This window comes from Heterocephalus glaber, unplaced genomic scaffold (genome assembly GCF_053883595.1).
Source record: "Heterocephalus glaber isolate CG9 unplaced genomic scaffold, H.glaber_assembly_v1.0 deba00001795, whole genome shotgun sequence".
NCBI lineage: Eukaryota > Metazoa > Chordata > Mammalia > Rodentia > Bathyergidae > Heterocephalus > Heterocephalus glaber.
This window is the reverse complement of record NW_028258476.1, coordinates 2,186,186-2,206,504: the sequence shown is the minus strand read 5'-3', so window position 1 is coordinate 2,206,504 and position 20,319 is coordinate 2,186,186. Positions and strand designations below refer to the sequence as shown.

General features: G+C 44.8%; 1 protein-coding gene across 2 annotated transcripts; it reads right to left on the bottom strand.

The window, feature by feature from the left end:
• Nucleotides 1–1,571: 1,571 nt before the first annotated feature.
• Cct3 (chaperonin containing TCP1 subunit 3) lies at nucleotides 1,572–18,529 on the bottom strand. Of its 2 annotated transcripts, none has more exons than XM_004871205.4 (14): nucleotides 18,328–18,529; nucleotides 15,951–16,012; nucleotides 15,282–15,332; nucleotides 15,134–15,196; nucleotides 13,473–13,569; nucleotides 12,020–12,137; nucleotides 9,306–9,492; nucleotides 6,912–7,061; nucleotides 6,275–6,407; nucleotides 6,080–6,161; nucleotides 3,818–3,998; nucleotides 2,528–2,773; nucleotides 2,183–2,314; nucleotides 1,572–1,858 (listed from the first exon to the last, which is right to left on the bottom strand). In XM_004871205.4, exons 1-14 carry the CDS (start codon nucleotides 18,356–18,358, stop codon nucleotides 1,754–1,756), a joined length of 1,638 nt encoding a protein of 545 aa, XP_004871262.1. In that variant the 5' UTR covers nucleotides 18,359–18,529; the 3' UTR covers nucleotides 1,572–1,753. The 2 variants fall into 2 exon arrangements, with proteins under 2 accessions (XP_004871262.1, XP_087059560.1); XM_087203434.1 differs by lacking the exon at nucleotides 18,328–18,529 and adding an exon at nucleotides 16,202–16,304.
• Between the last annotated feature and the right edge of the window lie 1,790 nt (nucleotides 18,530–20,319).

The following is a 20,319-nucleotide window of genomic DNA, read 5'->3' as shown; positions in this document are numbered from 1 at the left end:
ATTCAGCTTATAGTCTGAATGTGTGAATCAAGGACCAAGGTAAAGGCTGAAGGGAAGGACCCGGTGCCATGGGTTCGCCACCAATGAAAGGACCCTTTGCAAGAGGAAGGAAAAATAAGAAGCTGTGATTCTGGGCCAGGGATGTAGCTCAGCAGTGCAGCACCTGCCTGGCAAGCTCAAGGCTGAGTTTGATTCCCAGTACAAAAAAAAAAAAAAGAGTGCTTCTCAATCCCACTGGCCCTTCCAAACAACTGTCCCTTGCAGGGGATGGTGGCAATTCCAGCTGAGACAGGACTGCCAGGAGTTCGAGACCCAGCCTGAACTGCACAGGCAGACCTTGCCTCAAAAAGCCAAGAATGAAAAATAAGAACCGAGATACATCATGAACAGGTTCAAGCACCCAATGACAAATGTAAACATACTGTATACCTAAAATGTACCAAATAAAAGAACTTAAAAAAAAAAAGGCCAAGAATGTGTCCTTCAGCCTCAGCATATTCTCATTCTTTTAACATTATTCCAAGTGCCCGCGGGAAGACTTAGCTTCTTGTACAGGTGTCCCCACAGAATAAAAAATGATATATTCTAGTTACTAAGCTGTGTTATCTTCCTGTTATCTACTTCAGTCTTCATGTTTGTATTATCTGGAGCTGGTCATTACAAAAAAGGTCATCCATTCTACAACAGAGCCCTACAGTAAAAACACAAAAATCTTTAGTGTATTCCCTCCCATTGTTATAATTCAAAGAACATTAGATTTGTCTGACAAAACGGGAGACTCCACATGCTCTTAAACGCCACATGTTGTACTTAGATTAACAGCTCTGGACAAACATGTTAATATTAAAGATGAAAAGCTTATGCAAATGGTGATAATTTTCTGACTTGCACAACTTTTTGAGCTACTTTTCATTAATATTCTCCTTCCATCCAAGGCCAGGCAGTATCAATGCCCTGCCTCAGCCTGGAGCAGTTATAAGACAGACGCTTACCTCTCTACATCCCTTAAGAATAAGGGATTGAGGGCTGGGGATTTAGCTCAGTGGTGCTACCCTTGCCTGCCTCGAAAGCGTAAAGTCTTGAGCTCATGCTCCTTACCACCCACCCCCACCCCCACCCCAAACTCAAACGCAAACCAACAAAGTACATGTCCTCTAAGACAAATCCTGAGTCCTAGCACTTACTGGGTGTGTCCACACAACCGGACTGGGAACACCTGCACTTCAAGCAGGTTCCTCTTGTTCTTTAGGTGATGAATAGTGTTTATTTTTATTTTGCTGTGCTAGGGCTGGCACCCAGGGCCTCACAAGTGCTGGGCAAGCATTCTCTCACTGAGCTAATCCCCAGGTCTAAAGAGGTGTTTCCTAATCTTTACAGAATCATCCTTTGCAGGATGATTGCAGGTCTTCCCAACATGATCGATGGAGAAATCTGAAGAACACCCCTTCAAGAAGGCAAATAGAGAGACTGGATGACCTCATTCCCATCTCCTGTCCTCCCAAGTAAGGTGTTCTACCTATCCCCACCTGCCAGAAGGTAGAGGTATGACCCAAGGCTGAAACACTAGGAAGTATCTCAAATGACAGATTTAATCATACGAAGCAAACTAAATGGAAAGCCTACAATAGAGAAGAATTACTTGTCAGTGCCTTCTGCAAACTGAGCTGGGACAGAAAGGGCCTGGGGGCTGCCCCTCAACCCGATCCCTTGCAAACAAAGAGGCACACAGTGCCCTGGCCCAGGCCGGTCCCATTCACTCCTGGCCAGCACCCGCAGCCCCACCCTGCTGGCTCTGGTCATCACCCTTCTTTTTGTGGCCCGAGACGATGTCGTCGATCCTCAGCAGCAGAACTGCCGTCTAGAAGAAAATCCAGTTTCAAAGAGGTCAGCAGAGAATGGAAGCACGTTTCTTTCTTTTAAACAGACCTAGCTCCTCCCACAGAATTACCATTTTATCTGAAATCTACCTTTTCAGGGTCTGAATGTAAAACAGTTCTTCTTAAGCAATGTGGCTTGTGCTAAGTTACCTTGCTTTTAAATTAAGGTAGGGAAATGGAACTCCCCGGACAATCTTTGGGGATACTCTGGGGATGCTCCACCTTCTACTGCCCCAGCCCCAAGACTAGGCCCAGCTGCCGGGAAATGAGCAGCTCGCAGATCCTGCGTACAGGGCCTCGCTCACCTCCACTGCCGTCTTGTACGTCTGCAGCTTCACAGCCAAAGGCTCCCAAATGCCCAGCTCCTTCATGTCCACCAAAGCCCCCGTCTCCCCGTTTACCCCCCAGGTCTCGCAGCCTTCCTGCGTGTGTTTGGCCTGCAGTTGGAGCAAACATAAGAAGTTAAAGAAGAAAATACTGGGAATGAGTAACCTGGCAGAGAACATTAAGACACTGAATTGTCACAGAAGAGATAAAAGGGAAAAAGGTAACGACAGCAAACCAAGTATTAAAAGGCAGATTTTCGGGGACCCCTTAGGCCAGTGACTGCTCTCCCCACCCCATCCAGACAGTAGCCAGGAGGGACTCACCCGCAAGGAGGTCAGCAGGCGGATGGTGCTGGCCCCACAGTTCTGGATGAGGGTTCGAGGGATGACCTCCAGGGCCTGGGCCACAGCCCTGTAGGGCCACTGCTCCACACCAGTCATAGCCTTGGACTTTTCTGTCAAGGCCTGGGCCACAGACATCTCGGAGGCCCCGCCTCCGGGCACCAGCTGAGGGTCAAGGAGCACATTGCGGCACACTTGCATGGCGTCCTGCAGGTTGCGTTCCACTTCCTTGGGAAGCAAACAGATGCCCCATGGATAAGTCAGACACCAAAGGGCTCCCTCTCCCCCAGGTTACAAACCACAGTGGGAAGATGGGCACAGCTGTGGAACCCCCGTGGGGAGGACAGATGTTCTTTCTTGGGAAGAATTCCTAACTCAAGGGTGCAGAGGGCAGACACATCGTCTGCAAAAGGACTGTGTGGGGTCAGTGCCACCAAGAAATGAGGGGTTAGACAGTTACACTCCACTGTAGACCTTGCTACTTGCACTGTTTAGGGGACTCCAGTGTCTATGCGCTCTTGAAAGTTACTTAGTCTCACTGAGGAAAAAAAGTAGTGTTTATAATTTCAACTTAAAAAAAAAACTGAGGGGCCGTGGATTTAGCTCAGTGGTTCCGCCACCTGTCTCGCAAGCACAAGGACCCCAATTCCAAAAAAAACTGAGGTGGGCCGGGGTCAGACAGCTCAATGGCAGAGCACTCCCTAGCCTGGGGCTCTTGGTGGGTGGCAGAAACTGCAGAAGTGGAGCTCAGCAGAAAAATGTCTCCTGATCACATGGGATGTACCCTCAGAGCAGACTGGGGCTTCTGACCCCAGCACTCCAGGAGGGGGAGCAGGAGGATTGCTAAGTTTGAGTCTAGCCTGGGCAATTTAGTGAGACACTGTCTTAAAATTTAAAAATAAAAACAGCAACAACAAAATAAAAACAAAGGGCTAGGGAAAAAACAAAAAAACAAACCCAAAGGGTTTGGGATGTAGCTCAGTGTGAAGGCCCTGGGTTCATTCCTCCCTGATGGGGAACACAACAAAAGCCTCAGGTTGGTTTGTTTTGAGACTGGGACTTGCTATCATTCAGGCTGGCCTTGAACTCAGTGATCCTCCTGCCTCAGCCTCCTAAGTGGTGGGATTATAGGTGTGCACCACCAGGTCGGTTCTCAAGTTATTTGTTATAGTAATGGAAAAGTGTCCAACACAAAGATGACCTTAGGCCCTCTGCAAACTCTCAAGAAGCAGAACAATTAGTTGCCTTGCTGCATTTCTAAGGGTGACTCACTGAGAGAATCTCTTTGCTGGCCCCTCGGAGGAGGATGGTGCAGGCCTTGGGGTCTCTGCACTCAGTGATGAACGTGAAGTACTCGTCTCCAATTTTCTTGATTTCCAGCAGGCCTGCTCCTGTCCCAACATCATCTTCTCTCAGCTCTTCGGGTCTGCTGACTATCCGGGCCCCGCAGGCTCTAGTGATGGAGGAAGTGGGGCGATTTCAGATCCCTGTCTATGGCCTGAGGCTGGGGATGACTAAGGCTAAGTGACTGCTAGAAACATTACTTGACATATGCTGGGTGCTTGTTGGAAAGGATTTCAGATATACACAGGCCACGCTCCCTTAAACAATAACAAGGCTTTACTAATTCAACTATACACCCAAGGCAACCAGTCAGTCATCTCTGCTGTAACAGATCCAGTTAATTCGAAATATTCTTTTTTTTGGTACAGAGATCGAACTTGGGGCCTTGTGCTTGTGCACACAAAATATTCTTTATGGTCACTAAAACTTGGAAAAGTGGGGCTGGGGATTTAGCTCAGTGGTTCCACTGCCAGCCTCGCGAGCCACACATGCACGTATGTCACACAGTGGTCATTTCTAGGCATAACGTATCTTGTACCACCGAATTGGGTCTCGTAGCCAGTAACAGGAAGGTGATTAAGTAAGAGTCTTTGACCCAATGTTAAGGACTATAGAACTGATTTAACTGTCACTGTTTTTCCTAATCCATGGACAACTAAGTGTATGTATGTATGCCCACAGCCACTTCAGAACAAGCAAATGCCTTGGAGCTGTGATACATGTGAGTAGGTGCAGTAATTTGTATTGTGTTTGTTTTGAGACAGGGTTTGGGTTCAGGCTGGTCTTTTTTTTTTTTTTTTTTTTTGGTACCGGGGATCGAACTCCGGTCTTTGCACTTGCAAGGCAGGTGCTGGAACCACTGAGCTAAACCCCCATCCCATCAGGCTGGTCTTGAACTCACTATATAGTCCAGGCTGGTCTCAAACTCTTGGCCATCCTCCTGCCTCAGCCTCTTGAGTGCTGAGATTACAGGGATACAACACCAAGCCCAGCTTATAGCTTATATTTTAAGTGGCCCCAAAAGGTCCAAAGCTGGGGATGTAGCTCAGTGGTGCCACACCTGCCTGGCAAGCACAAGGTCCTCAGTCCACTTCCCAGTACTGGGGAAAAAAAAAATTTGCCGGACATGGCTGTAATCCCACCACTAAGGAGGCAGAGGCAGGAGGCTCTCTGCAAGTCTGAGGTCAGCCTAGGCTAGTCTGAACTACATGGTGAGAACCTGTCTCAAAAAAAAAAAAGTCCATATGGTAGGGCTTACTTCCCAGGGACAGGCTAGTGGTGGCGGCTTTAGGAAATGGACCCAATGGGAGGTCTTCAGACAGTGGGACTGGGCCCCTTCGTCCTTTGCCACTTCCTGACCATGGCACAAGTGATTTTGTTGCACCCTGCTCCTGCCATGTCATACTCCTCACTACAGGGCTAAAAGCACTGCAGCCATCTGATCACAGACTAGAAGCTCCAAAACCTGAGTCAGGCTGGGCATGGTGGTGCATGCCTATAATCCAAGCACTTAAGAGGGCTGAGGCAAGAGGACTACCATGAGTTAAAGGCCAGCCTGAGATACACAGTGCGTACAAGGCCACCCTGACCCATGTAGCAAGACCTTGTCTCAAAAGACAAAATAAGGTTGAGTCAAAATATACCCTTTCTAAGTTGAACCCTGGTACTTATTAAAGTGACAAAAAACCCTGACACAGTAGGGTATATCTGTCAGCTTATATAAATTAGTATTAAAAAAGGATGATATCCTAATAGAGACATCAGTACAGACACAGTAAATGGAGCCTGGAGTTGCATTAGTAACAGCCAAGGATTCAATCAAGGAGCTGATGGCTCTGCTCCTCTGAGTCAGTCAAAACGGTCTCCTGCAACAACATCCATTCAGCAGTACCTCGATGAGAGCTAAGAGCAGTCTTTGACGAGGGATGGTTTAGAAACATGTCAGACATCTACCAAGGTAGCAATTACACGTGTCTAAGTACAACGTGCTCACTAACGGTCAGGGCCGGCACTGAAGGGACTCATGAAGTGCATGACTGCTGCATTACAGGATACTGAAAAGGGCAAACAGCTATGCTCAGCTTGCTCCTACCTGTTATTGTATTCTATCTTTTCAGATAATGACATTACACAGCTACAAAAAAGAAAACACACGGGAAGGAAGGATATCATCTTTATCTGGCTACTCACCTAGCAATCCGATTGTTGTCTGTCTTCCGGACTCTGCGGATGGCTGTGATATTGGCCCGCAAGAGGTAGTGCTGAGCTAAATCTATGAACCCAAGAACAGAGGTGTCAGGCTGGCCATGACTCTGGGGTTCTGACCTGTTTTGTCCTAAGCATTCTGCCCCATGTTTATCAGGCTCAGAAATGAAGGAATCCTACCTGAGATGCCCTTCTCCGTGATGACCACATCGGGCTTCAGCTGGATGATGTCCTCACAGAGCTGCTGGATGTACTCCTCTTCCATCTGCAGGATGCGGGCAAAGTCCTCCTCTCGTGTAATCTCAATATCTGTCTGTGTGGTGAAGAAAAGGCAATGATTTAAAAATCCCTGGACTAGGGCCAGGGATTTAGCTCAGTGGTTCTGCCGCCTGCCTCACAAGCGCAAGGGCCCGAGTTCAATCCCCAATACCAAAAAAAAAAAAGAAAAAAGAAAAAAGAAAAAAAATCCCTGGACTGGTGAAGCTCCTCAGGGTCACCCCAATGACTATATTTCTTCCCCCCAGCCCTCTCTGATGTACCCCAGAAAATACACGTTACAATAATGTTAAAATTGGGCTGGGTGTGGTAGCCCACACTTATAATTCCCGCATTCATGAGGCTAGGCATGAGGATCCCCCAAGTTTGAAGCTAGCCTGAACTACATAAGTGAGACCCTGTCTCAAAAACCCAAAGTCAATACCAACTACTTTCAAGGAATATGGTTACAATAAGCACATAGGAGGGACACAATAAACTTTCTTTCTTTGTCCTATTAGTAGTCAGGCTCTACTTTAAGCAATAGGGCCAAGAATCTGACCTGACTTTCTCCCTTCTTGTATTCCAGAGAAGAATCCAGCAGCACAATTCGAGGGTTCTTTATATAGCGTCTCATTCGAGAATGGGTCACATCCTTGTTAATCATGACGCCACGTAGGACACACGAGTCTTCAATGATGCCCCCAGGTATCTGAGCAAAAGAATCCACAACCAAGAGGCAATCTTTCAATTCCATTTCAAATGTTTTTTCCCAAACGACCACTTCAAGTTTCTAAGGTACCCATTTGACCCAATCATTCCCCTTCTTGGTATCTTCCCAAAAGAATTAAAAACATCATACCCCCAGTGATACATGCACACCCATGTTTATAGCGGCAGTTTGTAATAGCTAAAGTTTAGAAACAGCCCAAATGCTCATCAACTAACGAATGGATAAAGATTATCTGCACCCCTCCCCACCCCTATACTAGGGATCAAACTCCGGGCCTTGCACTTGTGAGGCAGGTGCAGCACCACTGTGCTAAATCCCCAGCCCCAAGAAGGTATTTTTTAATGCAATGGAGTGCTACTCTGCCATAAAGGATGAGCTTCAGACATTTATAGCTAAATGGATGAACCTTGAGACCATATTCCTAAGTGAAATAAATCGAACACACAAGTTTAAATATGTTTCTCTAGTGTGAGAAACAAGGTGGAAATAAAGACTAAAATGTGTAACAGATATTGGAAAATGAGAAGAAAATGTTCAAATGGGAAGAGGAACGAGGAGGGAGGAAGAAGGGGACAAGAAAAAAGTGAAAACAGAAGGAAAAAATGGAAACAAAGCTTTTGTACATAGGCAGGGGAGGGAACTTGAGGAGAGGGGGTCATGGGAAAAAAGGGGTGGGATGTACCATGTACAGGAACAAATTCCCTACGATGAGTGTTACCATTATACATGTCTAAGGTGTACCAATAAATACGCTTAAAAAAAAAAAAAACGTTTCTGGGCTGGGGATTTAGCTCAGTGCTGCCACCGCCTGCCATGCAAGCACAGGTCCCGAGTTCAATCCCCAGTAGAAAAAGTTTCTAAGGTACCTTTTCCCCACAAAGCCCAAACCAAACAACTAATACAAGACTTGGGTCTTTCTTCTTTTGTTAAAGATATTACCACTGAGAGCCAGGGATTTAGCTCAGTGGCACCGTTGCCTGCCTCACAATCTTGAGGTCTTGAGTTTAATCCCCAGTACCAAAAAAAAAAATTACCATGGATTTTTAGGATTGAGCTCCATCTACTGGCCAAAGCTATTAGCTTCAGGGATTTTTTTTGGGTGTGTGTGTGTGTGGAATCGGATCGAACTCAGGACCTTGTGTTTGCGAGGCAGGTGCAGCGTGGCTGAGCTAAAGCCCCAGCCCAGCTTCAGTTTTTTCCTAAAATTTACTAGAAACATGACAAAGTACAGGCCTACCAGACCCTGTCAGGTTTATATTATGAGCAAATGACTGCTATGTATACATATGCAAAAAAGGAGGGCCGGGGATTTAGCTCAGTGGTTCCACTACCTGCCTCGCAAACACAAGGTCCAGAGTTCAATCCCCAGTACCCAAAAACCCAAAAACAACAACAAACAAACAATTTCGCTGCCCACTGTGCAAGCGCAAGGACCCGAGTTCAATAGCAAAACAAAACAAATAAACAAAAAACATGCAAGGCCAGGAATTTAGCTCAGTGGTTCCACCGGCTGGGCTGCCTCCCTCGCAAGCACAAGGTTCTGAATTCGATCCCCGGTACCAAAAACAAAACAAAACAAAACCATATGCAAACAAGGAGATACCAATAAGTCTCTCCCTAGTCCTTATAAACCTTGTGGTGTAGGGACAGCATCGAGGGTCAAAAACCTATTTCAGGGATTCTTCCTTGATAACATCTTTCCAGGCTGCAAGTATATTCTTTTTTTTTTTTGGTACCTGGGATCAAACACAGGTCCTTGCACTAAATCCCCAACCTGCAAGTGTATTCTTTTTCCTTGTTTTTCGGTTCCAGGGATGGAACTCAGGACCTTATGCTCGTGAGGCAGGAGCAGTGCCACTGAACTAAATCCCCAGGTCCTCTTCTTCCTTGTTTTAACTACAGATGTCTCGCTCTCATTTAAAAGTACTTCCTAGGGGCCGGGGATTTAGCTCAGTGGTTTCGCCGCCTGCTGCACAAGTGCAAGGACCTGAGTTCGATCCCCAGTACCAAAAAATAATAATAATAAACGTAAAAGTACTTCCTGGGCCAGGGATTTAGCTCAGTGGTTCCACCGCCTGGCTCGTGAGTGCAAGGTCCCGAGTTTGATCCACGATACCAAAAAAACAAAAAACAAAACAAAAGAATAAAAGTACTTCCTACACAAGTGGGATGATTCATGTGTGGCTATAACTTACTCATGAAGCACACACTGGAAGAGTTTACCTTTTCCACCCTTGCATATTTCTTGATGTCAATCTCCTTCCGACCATTCTCCTCGAACTGCACGGTCTTGACAGCATCAAGGGCAATGTTACAAGCCAAAGACGACCACCGACTGATTACCTTTGTAGTAATGGAGCTATTGATGATGTTTAGCATCATATCACGGTTATTGACATCAACTGGGGTGCTGGAGGAAACAAACCCAGGTGGTACAGTCAGCAGGCAACTTACATACTTGAAGAAGTCTCTCTCATGCATCTTAAGAGACTGGAAGAAGGGGCCGGGGATTTAGCTCAGTCGTTCCGCCGCCTGCCTTGCAAGCGGAAGGATCCGAGTTCAATATCCGGTACCCCCCCCCCCCAAAAAGACCGGAAGAGTATGCTAAGAGGGAGAAAGGAGAAGGGCTCTCTGCAGGAAAATGGAAAGGGACATCAACAGCTAATATTATCCATGCTCTGCTTCTCAGCAAGATTACAACTAACCTAGCTGGGTGTGGCAGTGCACGCTTGTAATCCCATCACTCTTGGGAGACAGGCAGGAGGATTACAAATTCAAGCCCAGCCTGTGCAACTCAGCAATTTTAGCAAGACCCTGTTTCAAGATAAAAAAGGACTGGAGATGTACTCAGTGGAAAGGCAGTGGGTTCAATGCCCAGTACTATTAAAAAAAAAATACAGGCCCGGGGACTTAGCTCACTGGTTTCGCTGCCTGCTGCGCAAGAGCAAGGACCCGAGTTCGATCCCCGGTACCAAAAAAATAAAAAAAATACACATCATTCTTAGAAGGTGCTATAATTCCCATGTCTGACAACTCTACACATACATAAAGCTTACAGCAAAATAAATTTCTTACCTCCTGCTTCAATCAAATAAACTCTTCCATGTTTACAACTCAGATTAAGATACATTTTGTTTATGAAGCCTTATCCCATACAGAACTGCCTTTTGATTAAACCACCAGTCTTATCTGTTACAAATACTGGACTCTAAATCATGCTGTATCACGCAGCGGTTACTTACGACTTTTACATGTTAGCCAAGTCTCCCCTCACAATACTACAACAAGTTGGTACATGGCAAGACTTTGTAAGAGACCTTGGATAACCACTTGCCCACATTTTCACATGTTGCTAAAATCTCCTTGTTAAGAGCATAAACCTGCAGTGGTGGTGAACCTATGGTACATTATTACTTGTTTTTCCTATAAGACAAAAGATGTTAATGTAATAGTCATTCTTTTTAAACTAAAATCTCAGTATTTCAATTTTAATTCCAATGTTGGCACTTTGCGATAAGTGGGTTTTGACCTGCACTTTGGGGACTCGTCTCTAAAAGGTTCACCATTACTGGGAAGGTAGATAATATGCAATTATATAGCAGCTGAATTATCGACTTTTCCCACTCTTTTGATTAACTCACATTGGTTATGCAGTTTTTTTTCCTTTTATGTTAGCTTTTAAAATGTTTTTGTTATGCAGATTAATGGGTTTCACTTCAGATTTGTACATGCATATAACATACTTTAATAATTTCCCCCACCTCAGAATTATGAATTTCAGGAGAAACAATAGCTCCAAAAGCATTATCTAAGATAAAACCTCAGAACAAAAAAATCACCAACAACAAAACAAAAAACCCCATATGCCTCCTCCTCCAAATATGCTACACAAATTACTGTAGACAGTATAATACAAAGTCCACGCTGGGCATGGTGCCGCACACCTGTGATCCCAGCACTGTGAGGACTGCTGTGAGTTCAAGTTAAGTCTGAGCTACACAGTGAGTGTAAGGTCAGTCTGAACCATATAGTGAGACCTTGTCTCAAAAAAACAAAACAAAGCCCACTAAATTATTAAATACCCATGCATCTAGTGACCTGAGCATATACTAGAATAGAATGTTGTAGGTTTTACCTTTTTAATGTGTTCTGGGGATTCAACTAGGCCCTTACACATGCGAGGTCAGTGCTCTACCATGGAACTACATTCTCAGCCACATAGGTTTTACATATTTAACAAGTTTTACTAGTAGGAATGCTTTTTGTGACTCTACATTATGCCACAACTAATATTCCTGAGAGAAGACATTCACTGACCCATGAAAACTAAACAAATGTAGACTTACATCAAGTCCTGCAATTACTGAACGCAGCTAACATTTTCAGTCTCTCCTTTTCAATGAGAAACTGCTGGCTGCCAGCCTCACAGCACTTATTGAGCTAGTCACACATGATGGTAAGATATTTTAACATCAAATCCTGAATAAATAGTTATCGCTCCCGCCCCCAACTAGAGCCCAAATCTTTGAAGGTTAGGTCTATTTCACTTACAACATATTTCCCATGGCGATGTGTAACCAACACGGAAACTTACAGCATGTACCCAGAATATATTTTGAAGAACTAATTCTAGTAATGCCTTTTATATTTTACTATTTTGAATCCTTTTTTTCAAACTTCAATTTTCCTTACCTTCTTCCTCATTTCTCCTTCCAACAAAATGACACCAGGGGATAAACTATATATGTAAATGTGCTTGCTCTTCCTTTACCACTATGCACAGGTACCTCTTCTTGGTCTTCTAGACCTGACACAACCCATTTCTTTTTCCTTTTTTTGGTACCGGGGATTGAACTCGGGACTTGGGCTTGCAAGGCAGGTGGCGGCACCACTGAGCTAAACCCCCAGCCCGACCATTTCTGGTGCTCTCTCCATACCTGATTTTCTTCAGAGTGCTGATCATATCGTCCAGTGCCTTGCGGTAAGCACTGATCACTACTGTTGGGTGCATCTGCTGCTCCAAGAAATGTTCAGCCACAGACAACATCTCTCCCGCTGAAAAAGGGAGAGCACCACACAGTGTTTTATATTTTCATTTTTCTTGGTTCTTTTGAAGCAGGGTCTTGCTATGTAGTTCAGACTGGCCTTGAACTCACTATGTAGTAGTAGTCCAGGCTGGCCTCAAGTGAGCAGCGATCCTCTTGCTCAGCTTCCTGAGTGCTGGGATTACTGGTGTGTGCTACCACACCTGGCTATACACAACATATTTTAAAAAGAACCAGGAGGGCCAGGAATTTAGCTCAGTGGTTCTCCCACTTGCCTCGCAAGCGCAAGGTCTCCAGTTCAATCCCTGGTACCAAAAAAAAAAGAAAAGAACCAGGCTATCAAGACCCCTTCACTATGCTCCGAAAAATACATTTTTCTCCCAAAAGATGTCATTTGTCTATCAATATTATTTGAAATTTTATACTTTGTATAAGCCAATTCATAAAGACAAAATCTTTGTTAGACATCTTCTAAATGATCAAAGATAGTCCTCAGCGGTTTATTTTGTGGTCTAAGTATCTGTTGACAGTTTCCTAAGAAAAAGTTTTTCCACACTCTCAGGAAAGAAAAATACTAAAGGACAACGGACTTACTATCCCAACATCTTAGGAGGCAGCCATACTGTAGGCACCTGAAAGAATAGCTACAAGAATGTAATAAACTTGCCAGGTGTGGTAGTGCACGCCTGCATGCCTAGCATTTGGGAGGCTGAAGCAGGAGTATCACACATTCAAGGTCAGCTTGAACTACAGAGTCCTTATGTGCGGGGGTGTGTATTAAAAATGTTCACCATCAACTCGAAATTTATACAAAAACTCAACTGGTTGGATTTCAGAAATGATCCTTTATGATCCTATAGGAATGTAAAATAACTTTTTTTTTTTTTAAATAACTTTTAAACTTGTAAGAGAGGCTCATTATTTTCAAGATTTCCTATCTGCCCCCAATCTTGCACTTCCCAGCCTCTAGAACCATGAGAAATAAATGCTGCTTAGGCTCCCCCACAAAAAGATTTCCTCTCTGTGAATTTTCACATGTGCTAACATTTTTTGTTTTGAAACTGGGTCTCACAATATTCCAGGCTGGCCTTGGACTTGCAATTCTGCTTTAGTCTTCCAGAGTGCTGGGATTTGTAGTCCTGGACACTGAACTCAGGGCCTTCATAATGAGCCTCATCTCTAGCCCTTCTTTGTTTTGAGACAGGGTCTTACAAAGTGGCCCTAAGCCGGGCTCCAACTCACAATCCTTGTGCCTCAGCCTCCCCATCTTGGGGTTACGACTGTGACACCACATCCAAAAATAAAGATCCTTCTGACCTGTCTTTCCAACCTCCCCTCTCCTTACCGAGAATAATTACAGATGTGGTTCCATCTCCCACCTCTTCATCTTGGGTCCGGCTAATTTCAATCATTGACTTGGCTGCTGGATGCTGGACTTGAATCTGAAAAAAAAAGTTGATCACCACTGAATCGAATGACTGGAAGACGCTTGAGCTTCTTGCTTCTACACACACACTCTTACCTTCTATTATTTTAGTATGCCTTCAAGAAAAGCGGCCCTCTGGGCCAGGGACTTAGCTTCATGGCACTGCACCTGCCCAGGAGGCGCAAGGTCCTGAGTTTGATTCCCAGTATCAAACAACAACAACAACAACAAAAACCCTCATCCCTAGTACCAAGGGGAGGAGGGTGTTAAAATATTGTACAGAGGCCACTTTTCCAAGTTCCTTCTTGGGGGCGGGGTGTGCATCATGAACTCAATTATTAAGCTTCTGGAGAACAGAACAGTATCTTCTAGCTACACCACTGTGCTGTGGGTGAACTGTGTCCTCTGTTGTTTGGAGATAGGGTCTCTGTATGTTGTTCAGGCTGGCTTTGAACTCACTATGTAGCCTAAGCTGGCCTTGAACTTGTGGCGATCCTCCTGCCTCAGCCTCCTTAGTGTTGGGATTATAGGAGTGCCCCACCACACTAGGCTTGAATTGTGTCCTTTGAATAGATATTCAAGCTAATACCTGGGACCTGTGGATGTGACTTTATTTGGAATAGGGTCTTTGGAGATGTATGAAAGAGCACACTGGATTAGTTCTGATTACCAAATCTAATCAATGCTCAATGCTGCCTTTTTTGTTGTTGGTACCAGGGATCTAACTCAGGACTTTGCACTTTCAAGGCAGGTGGCAGCACCACTGAGCTAAATCCCCAGCCCTCAATCCTGTTTTTTTTTTTTGGTACCGGGGATTGAACTTGGGTCCTTGCGCTTGCGCAGCAGGCAGCGAAACCACTGAGCTAAATCCCCGGCCCCAGTGCTGTCTTTTTAATACATGTTGGACAAAGACTCTGAGTTTACAAAAGCCAAGGATGGTGGAAACTATCAAAAGCCAAAACAAAAAAAAAAGCCAGAACAAAGGATTCTTCCCTAGAGCTTTTGGGAATAAGGCCCTGCTGACACCTTGATTTCAGACTTCTAGACTTAGTTTATGAGAATATATATATACACATACACACACACACGTATTTTTTTTAAAGAGACAAGGTCTCGCTATGCAGTTCACACTTGAACTCACTATGTAGCCCAAGCTGGCCTTGAACTGAGGGCAATTCTCTTGCCTCAGCCTCCTCAGTGCTAGGATTACAGGTGTGCGCTACCATGCCCAGAGAACAGATGTGGTTTTTTTGTTTTGTTTTTGGTACCGGAGACTGAACTCAGGACCTTGCGCTTGCAAGGCAGGCGCAGTGCCACTGAGCTAAATCCCCGGCCCTAACATATTTTTCTTTTTTGGGGGGGGGGGGGGGGGGTGGTGGTGCCGGGGATCAAACTTGGGACCTTGTGCTTGTGAGGAAGGTGGTGGAATCACTGAGCTAAATCCCCAGCCCCCTAGCATATATTTTTAAAACATCCAGTTTCTAGTCTTCTGTACAGCAGCCCTAAGAAATGATTCACTATCTACATATATATGAACGGATCCTGTATGTTTAAAAAGCAAATGAGAAAAATAAACACACCTCCCGAAGAATTGCGTTGCCATCATTGGTCATCACAATGCCTCCCATTGGATCCAAAAGCATCTAAGAGAAAAGTAAAATTAAATATCTCAGATAACGCAGAGGAAAAATCTGCAGCCCAAGAGTTTTAATAAAGAGATTAGCCTACCTTCATCATGGACTTGGGTCCTAAACATGTTCGGATGATATCTGCAATAGTCTAATGGAAAGGAAACGTCAGACATGTAAACTCAAATCACAAAACAGTGTGTTGCAGAGCCAGAGCCAGTATTTTAACAATGATACCACAAAAGTAGGGTTTCAGATATAGTAAGAAGTAACTTTTCCCAAGAAAAAGAGGATAAATGCGCCCTGATGGTTTAGTGTCCAAGCAGTCCAAGTATTAGTGTTTTTTTCCACAACAGTGCACTCCATCCCACCCTATGTCAGAACTCAGGCCATTTTACTACTTCATTCAAAAGACATTTATGGAACACCTGAGTAGGACCTAAAATGGGTACTAGGAATACAAAAAAAAAACCAACAGTCAGTCTTCCCACTCAAGTAACTCAGTCTGATATGGGAGGTAGCAAAGCATATTATAAAATAATAGCAACAGAATTATGCGAAGATTACCAAACTTAATTCATAGGAGGAGGGGGCTTCCTTCCCTCTACCACCATCAGGGAAATTTCCTGAAAAAAAGGAAGTCAACTTTTCCTTTGGCTAACTCCATACTCTAAAGCCTACAACATAGAAAGTTTACTGCTACAAACAGATATAGAAATATTAGAGAAGACAGTGGAGACAAATGACTATAAACTCTTAAAAAAGCTACCTTAGCAGCATTGATGTTTCCAGATTGAACTTTTCTTCCAGATTCACGCTTTGTATTCTGGCCTAAAATGAAAGGGGGGAAAAACAGTTAATAGCCCAGGATTGCCCTATTGTACACAAGCTATTTACTCCCCAACCTTTGAAAATAAATTCACACGTTTCAGAGTATACACAGAGACTAAAGCTTATCAATTTATATACGTTAAGTATGTGCAAATTATATGCCAAGGAGCCGAGGATGGTGGCACACACCTGTAATCCCAACACTTGGGAGGCTGAGGCAGGAGGATCACAGGGAGTTCGAGGCCAGCCCGGGCTACACAGTAAGTTCAAGACCAGCCTGAACTACATAGTGAGACTCTGTCTCAAAAAACCAAAAAAGAGGGGCCTGGAATTTAGCTCAGTGGTTTCGCCGTCTGCTGCTCCAAGTGCAAGGACCTGAGTTCGATCTCCGGTACCAAAAAAAAAAAAAAAAAGTTATATGCCAATCATATCCCCCAAATTGTCTTGTTTATTTTTGGTTTTTTGAGGCAGGGTTTCGCTATGTAGTTGAGGCTGGCCTTGAACTTGCAGGGATCCTCCTGCCTTAGCCTCCTGAGTGCTGTGATTAGAAGTATATGTCACTATGCCTGTCCCCCCTCAAATTGTTAAAAAATAACATTTACACTTTTTTTTTCTCGGTACCAGGAATTGAACTCAGGATCTTCTGCTTGACAGGCAGGTGCTGTGGCGCTGAGCTACATTCCTGGCAACATTTATATTTAATAGCTGTTTACTTCTTTATTTCAACCACTGGTATGCTAAAAAATAACCCATAATGCTTCAACTTCATAATCTTGGTAAACACCTTCCCTCTAACATTTGTATATTTACAACAGGGATACATAACCTGAGACCCATTAACCGGCTTCAGCAGGACAGTCAACTTCCCAATATTACATGAGAAAATAAAAAATACTGCATATTTTTTTCTGGGAAGAGGATTCAAAGGTGTGATCAGATTCTCACAGGGCTAGTGACCTAAAGAAAGTACCAATCACTGCTTTATGTAAATGGGAAGAATTTAGGGGCTCAAAATTTCCTCCTTGGATAAATGGGGTCATACTCTTCACACTCCAGGCACAATTACTCATGGAGCTCCACAGCATGCTGTAGATGAGAATCAAATCTGTGGAATGTGAACACACTCTTCCAAGTTATCCCAGTTTGTAAGATAAAATTATACATAGTACCACGTATTTGGATATAATAAGAATGTCTCAGTAACTCATTCAACAATTTTAAGAGCTGGCTACTGCCACTAATGCCAGAAATTAACACAAACCTGTAAAGAGCTTTATAGACACATCACTCACCCCAGGGTCCTCTCAATCATAACCAAGTTAGCACAATCCCTATTTCACCCTCTTCTCAATTACACGTCCCTTACAATTTCAGTCTGTAAATCTTTTAATCCAGTCCGATCAAATCCAAACACATGTCGTAACCTTCAGGGTTTACATTTGTGTCTCAGATAGTGGTAATCAAAAACCTTGCACGGACCCACATCAGAATAGGTTCCCTCCCAGGCTTAAGTGTTTTTCCTGAAAAATTACTTTAAAAGTACAGATAAAATAAACTCTCATCAGCACTGTGTATACAGAAGATACTAAGGGAGAGGAAAGGACACCCAGACTCGCAGGTGCTGCAGATCAGTTACAGGAGTTACACACAAAAGGGAAACACACCAAGGGAAAGACAACAGAGAGAGGGGTGCTCATTATTCAGAAAGAAATAAAAGGCTATTCCTGAAGGGAAAAGAAAATCTGCAGAGAAACTGGGGAAAACCCAATGGGCTAGCGGGAAAGACTACGTTTAAAACCAAAGAGGGAGGCGGTCACTTCAGGAACAGGGTTGCTGAGCGACTGCTACTGAGGAGAACGTGGAGAGATCAAGGATCCCATTGCCATTTGCCTCTTTCAAGCAGGTCACTACCTGTCTCCCAATCAACGGGGCGCTATCAGTCGCCTAGCGCGGATGCAAAACTTGAGCAGTTTGCCCGCGGTGAGGCCGCCGAGGAGTGGCCGAGGATGGAAAGCTCGGCCTAACGTCGGGAACCATCATTCATTCAGCCAGAGGTCCTGCAGAAGGGGGTGGCTTCTGGAATGGGAACACGGAGACCAGGGACTCCGAGAGGCAGGGCCAGCGTGCGTTTGCGAAGGGAGGCAGGGAACGTGAAGGGTAAAAAGGAAAGCGGGAGAAAGACCTCCTAAAACGAGATGCTGGCCGGAAGGCTCCGTAGCCGGGTCATAGCGGGAAGGAGCTGCGGGAACACTGAAAAGTGTGGAGAGAAGGGGGGGGGCAAAAGGGATCCCTTCTCTGGCTTCCCCAGAACTCACTGAGCACGAGCACAGGACGGTGGCCCATCATGGCGGCACGACGCAGAGCCGGGTACCCAGAGCCGGGGTAACCGAGAGAACCTTCTGGAGACAGAGAAGCAGGGACAAGCCCAGAAAACGCTGCCTCCTCAGGACTGACACCTAAACCCGCTACCCTCCGAGTCGCCACCAATCACCGCACCCATCTCATTGACTGGCACGGAAGTAGACCAATTGGCAGTATTAGCCCCGCCCCCTACCTAAAACGTAAGGGCAAGCTAGATAGAGAGAGCATGATGATGGAAACGGCGGGGCAGAGGCGCTTGCGCAGTAGCGTGGCCGCGCCCAGCCCCGTACGGAGCGAATGTCAGCGCATGTGCAGAGACTGGCAATTGGCAGGCACGCTACAGCGCCTGCGTATCAAGTCCTGGGTGGGTGGTGGCGTGGGGTACTCTGTTACCACTGCTGGGGAGGCCATTAACTTGCGTGGTCTTTCGGGTCCACTCAGGCAGTGAAGGTCTAAAAGGGAGATGACAGTTTCTACTTTTATTCAGCCTCAGCGACGGGGAGGAACAGAGAGGTGGGACTAAAGGCCTGGGAAGACCTGGCCAGTTTGATGCCAAGTGAAGTGGGAGTCGCAGTCCTGGGGCGCAGGCTCGGGTGGTAACGACTCTTCTAGCCTGCTGGCAGTTGTGGTTTGTCGCCACTGGACTCGTGTGTGGATCTTTCCCTTTGTAGGCAGATGGTTTCTACTGAGGCTGTGAGCAGTATTGGAGAGTGATGGTTTACATTTTCACCGAGTTATCCTATTTTAGAGACATTTTCTTGAGTATTCCCCGCAGTGCTTTGAGATTTTTCTCTCCCTGTACCCATTCTTCTCCCGCCTTTCTCATCACCCAAGTCTGGGTCTGTTGGAGATGATGGGGGAACTGGTGTTCTTCAATTACCAGGGTGGCAAGGAAAAAGACTGATAGTGTAGCAATCAAACACGTATAACACACCGAAAATTACCCATTCGTGAGACACGTGAGATTTGGATTTGGGCAGTTTTGTTCAGGAAAAAAGAAAACAGTAAAAATAAAAATAATTGTTTTCCAGGGGCCGGGGATTTAGCTCAGTGGTTCTGCCGCCTGCTCTGCAAGTGCAAGGACCCGAGTTCGATCCCCGGTACCAAAATAATAATAATAATAATAATTGTTTTCCAAACTAGTGAAGGGAAAGTGAGAGAATGAACAATTCAAGAACAGTAGGTACTTGGGCCGGGGATTTAGCTCAGTGGTTCCACCGCCTGCCTGGAAAGCGCAAGGTCCTGACTTGATCCCCGGTACCAAAAAAATAAATAAATAAAAAATAAAACAGTCAATTATACTTCTTCCTCCACGATGGAACAGCCTGAGATATTGTCAGTAAAAACAGTGGCACGGGCGGTTTGATCATGTGATGCTATGATCCTTTCCCATGCACCAGCCAATTGGTGTTCCAGTGGGGCAGCACACCTCCCCCAGACCTCCTTAACTTCTCAACATTTGGGGAAATGATACAGAATGTGTGTACCTGTGTTAATTGGGAAGTGTTTACGTTTTCTGCATTCCCCACGAAAGGGAACAGTCTCAATTCCTAGAATTGGATCTGTTAAGTAGTAGATTCTCAATTATTTATTTATTCTTAATTATGTATTGAATGAATTTATTTTTTCTTTGTATCTCCAGTTAGTACTTAGAACAAAAATTTGTATACTGGGACAAATTTTTGAAGCAAAACATTTATTGGTACACTTTAGATATACATAATAACATTCACCATAAGGAATTTGTACCTGTACATGATACATCTTGCTTCAGAAGACATAATGTTAACTGTAGTGAACAGATACTCAAAAGTTTGAGTAGATTACTTGAACTGAGAGACCTGCCATTTCTTGGACGATCTCTTAGGGGTTTTTTTGTTTGTTTGTTTTTTGTATGGGGGATCAAACTCAGGACTTTGCACTTGCAAGGCAGGCAGCGAAACCCC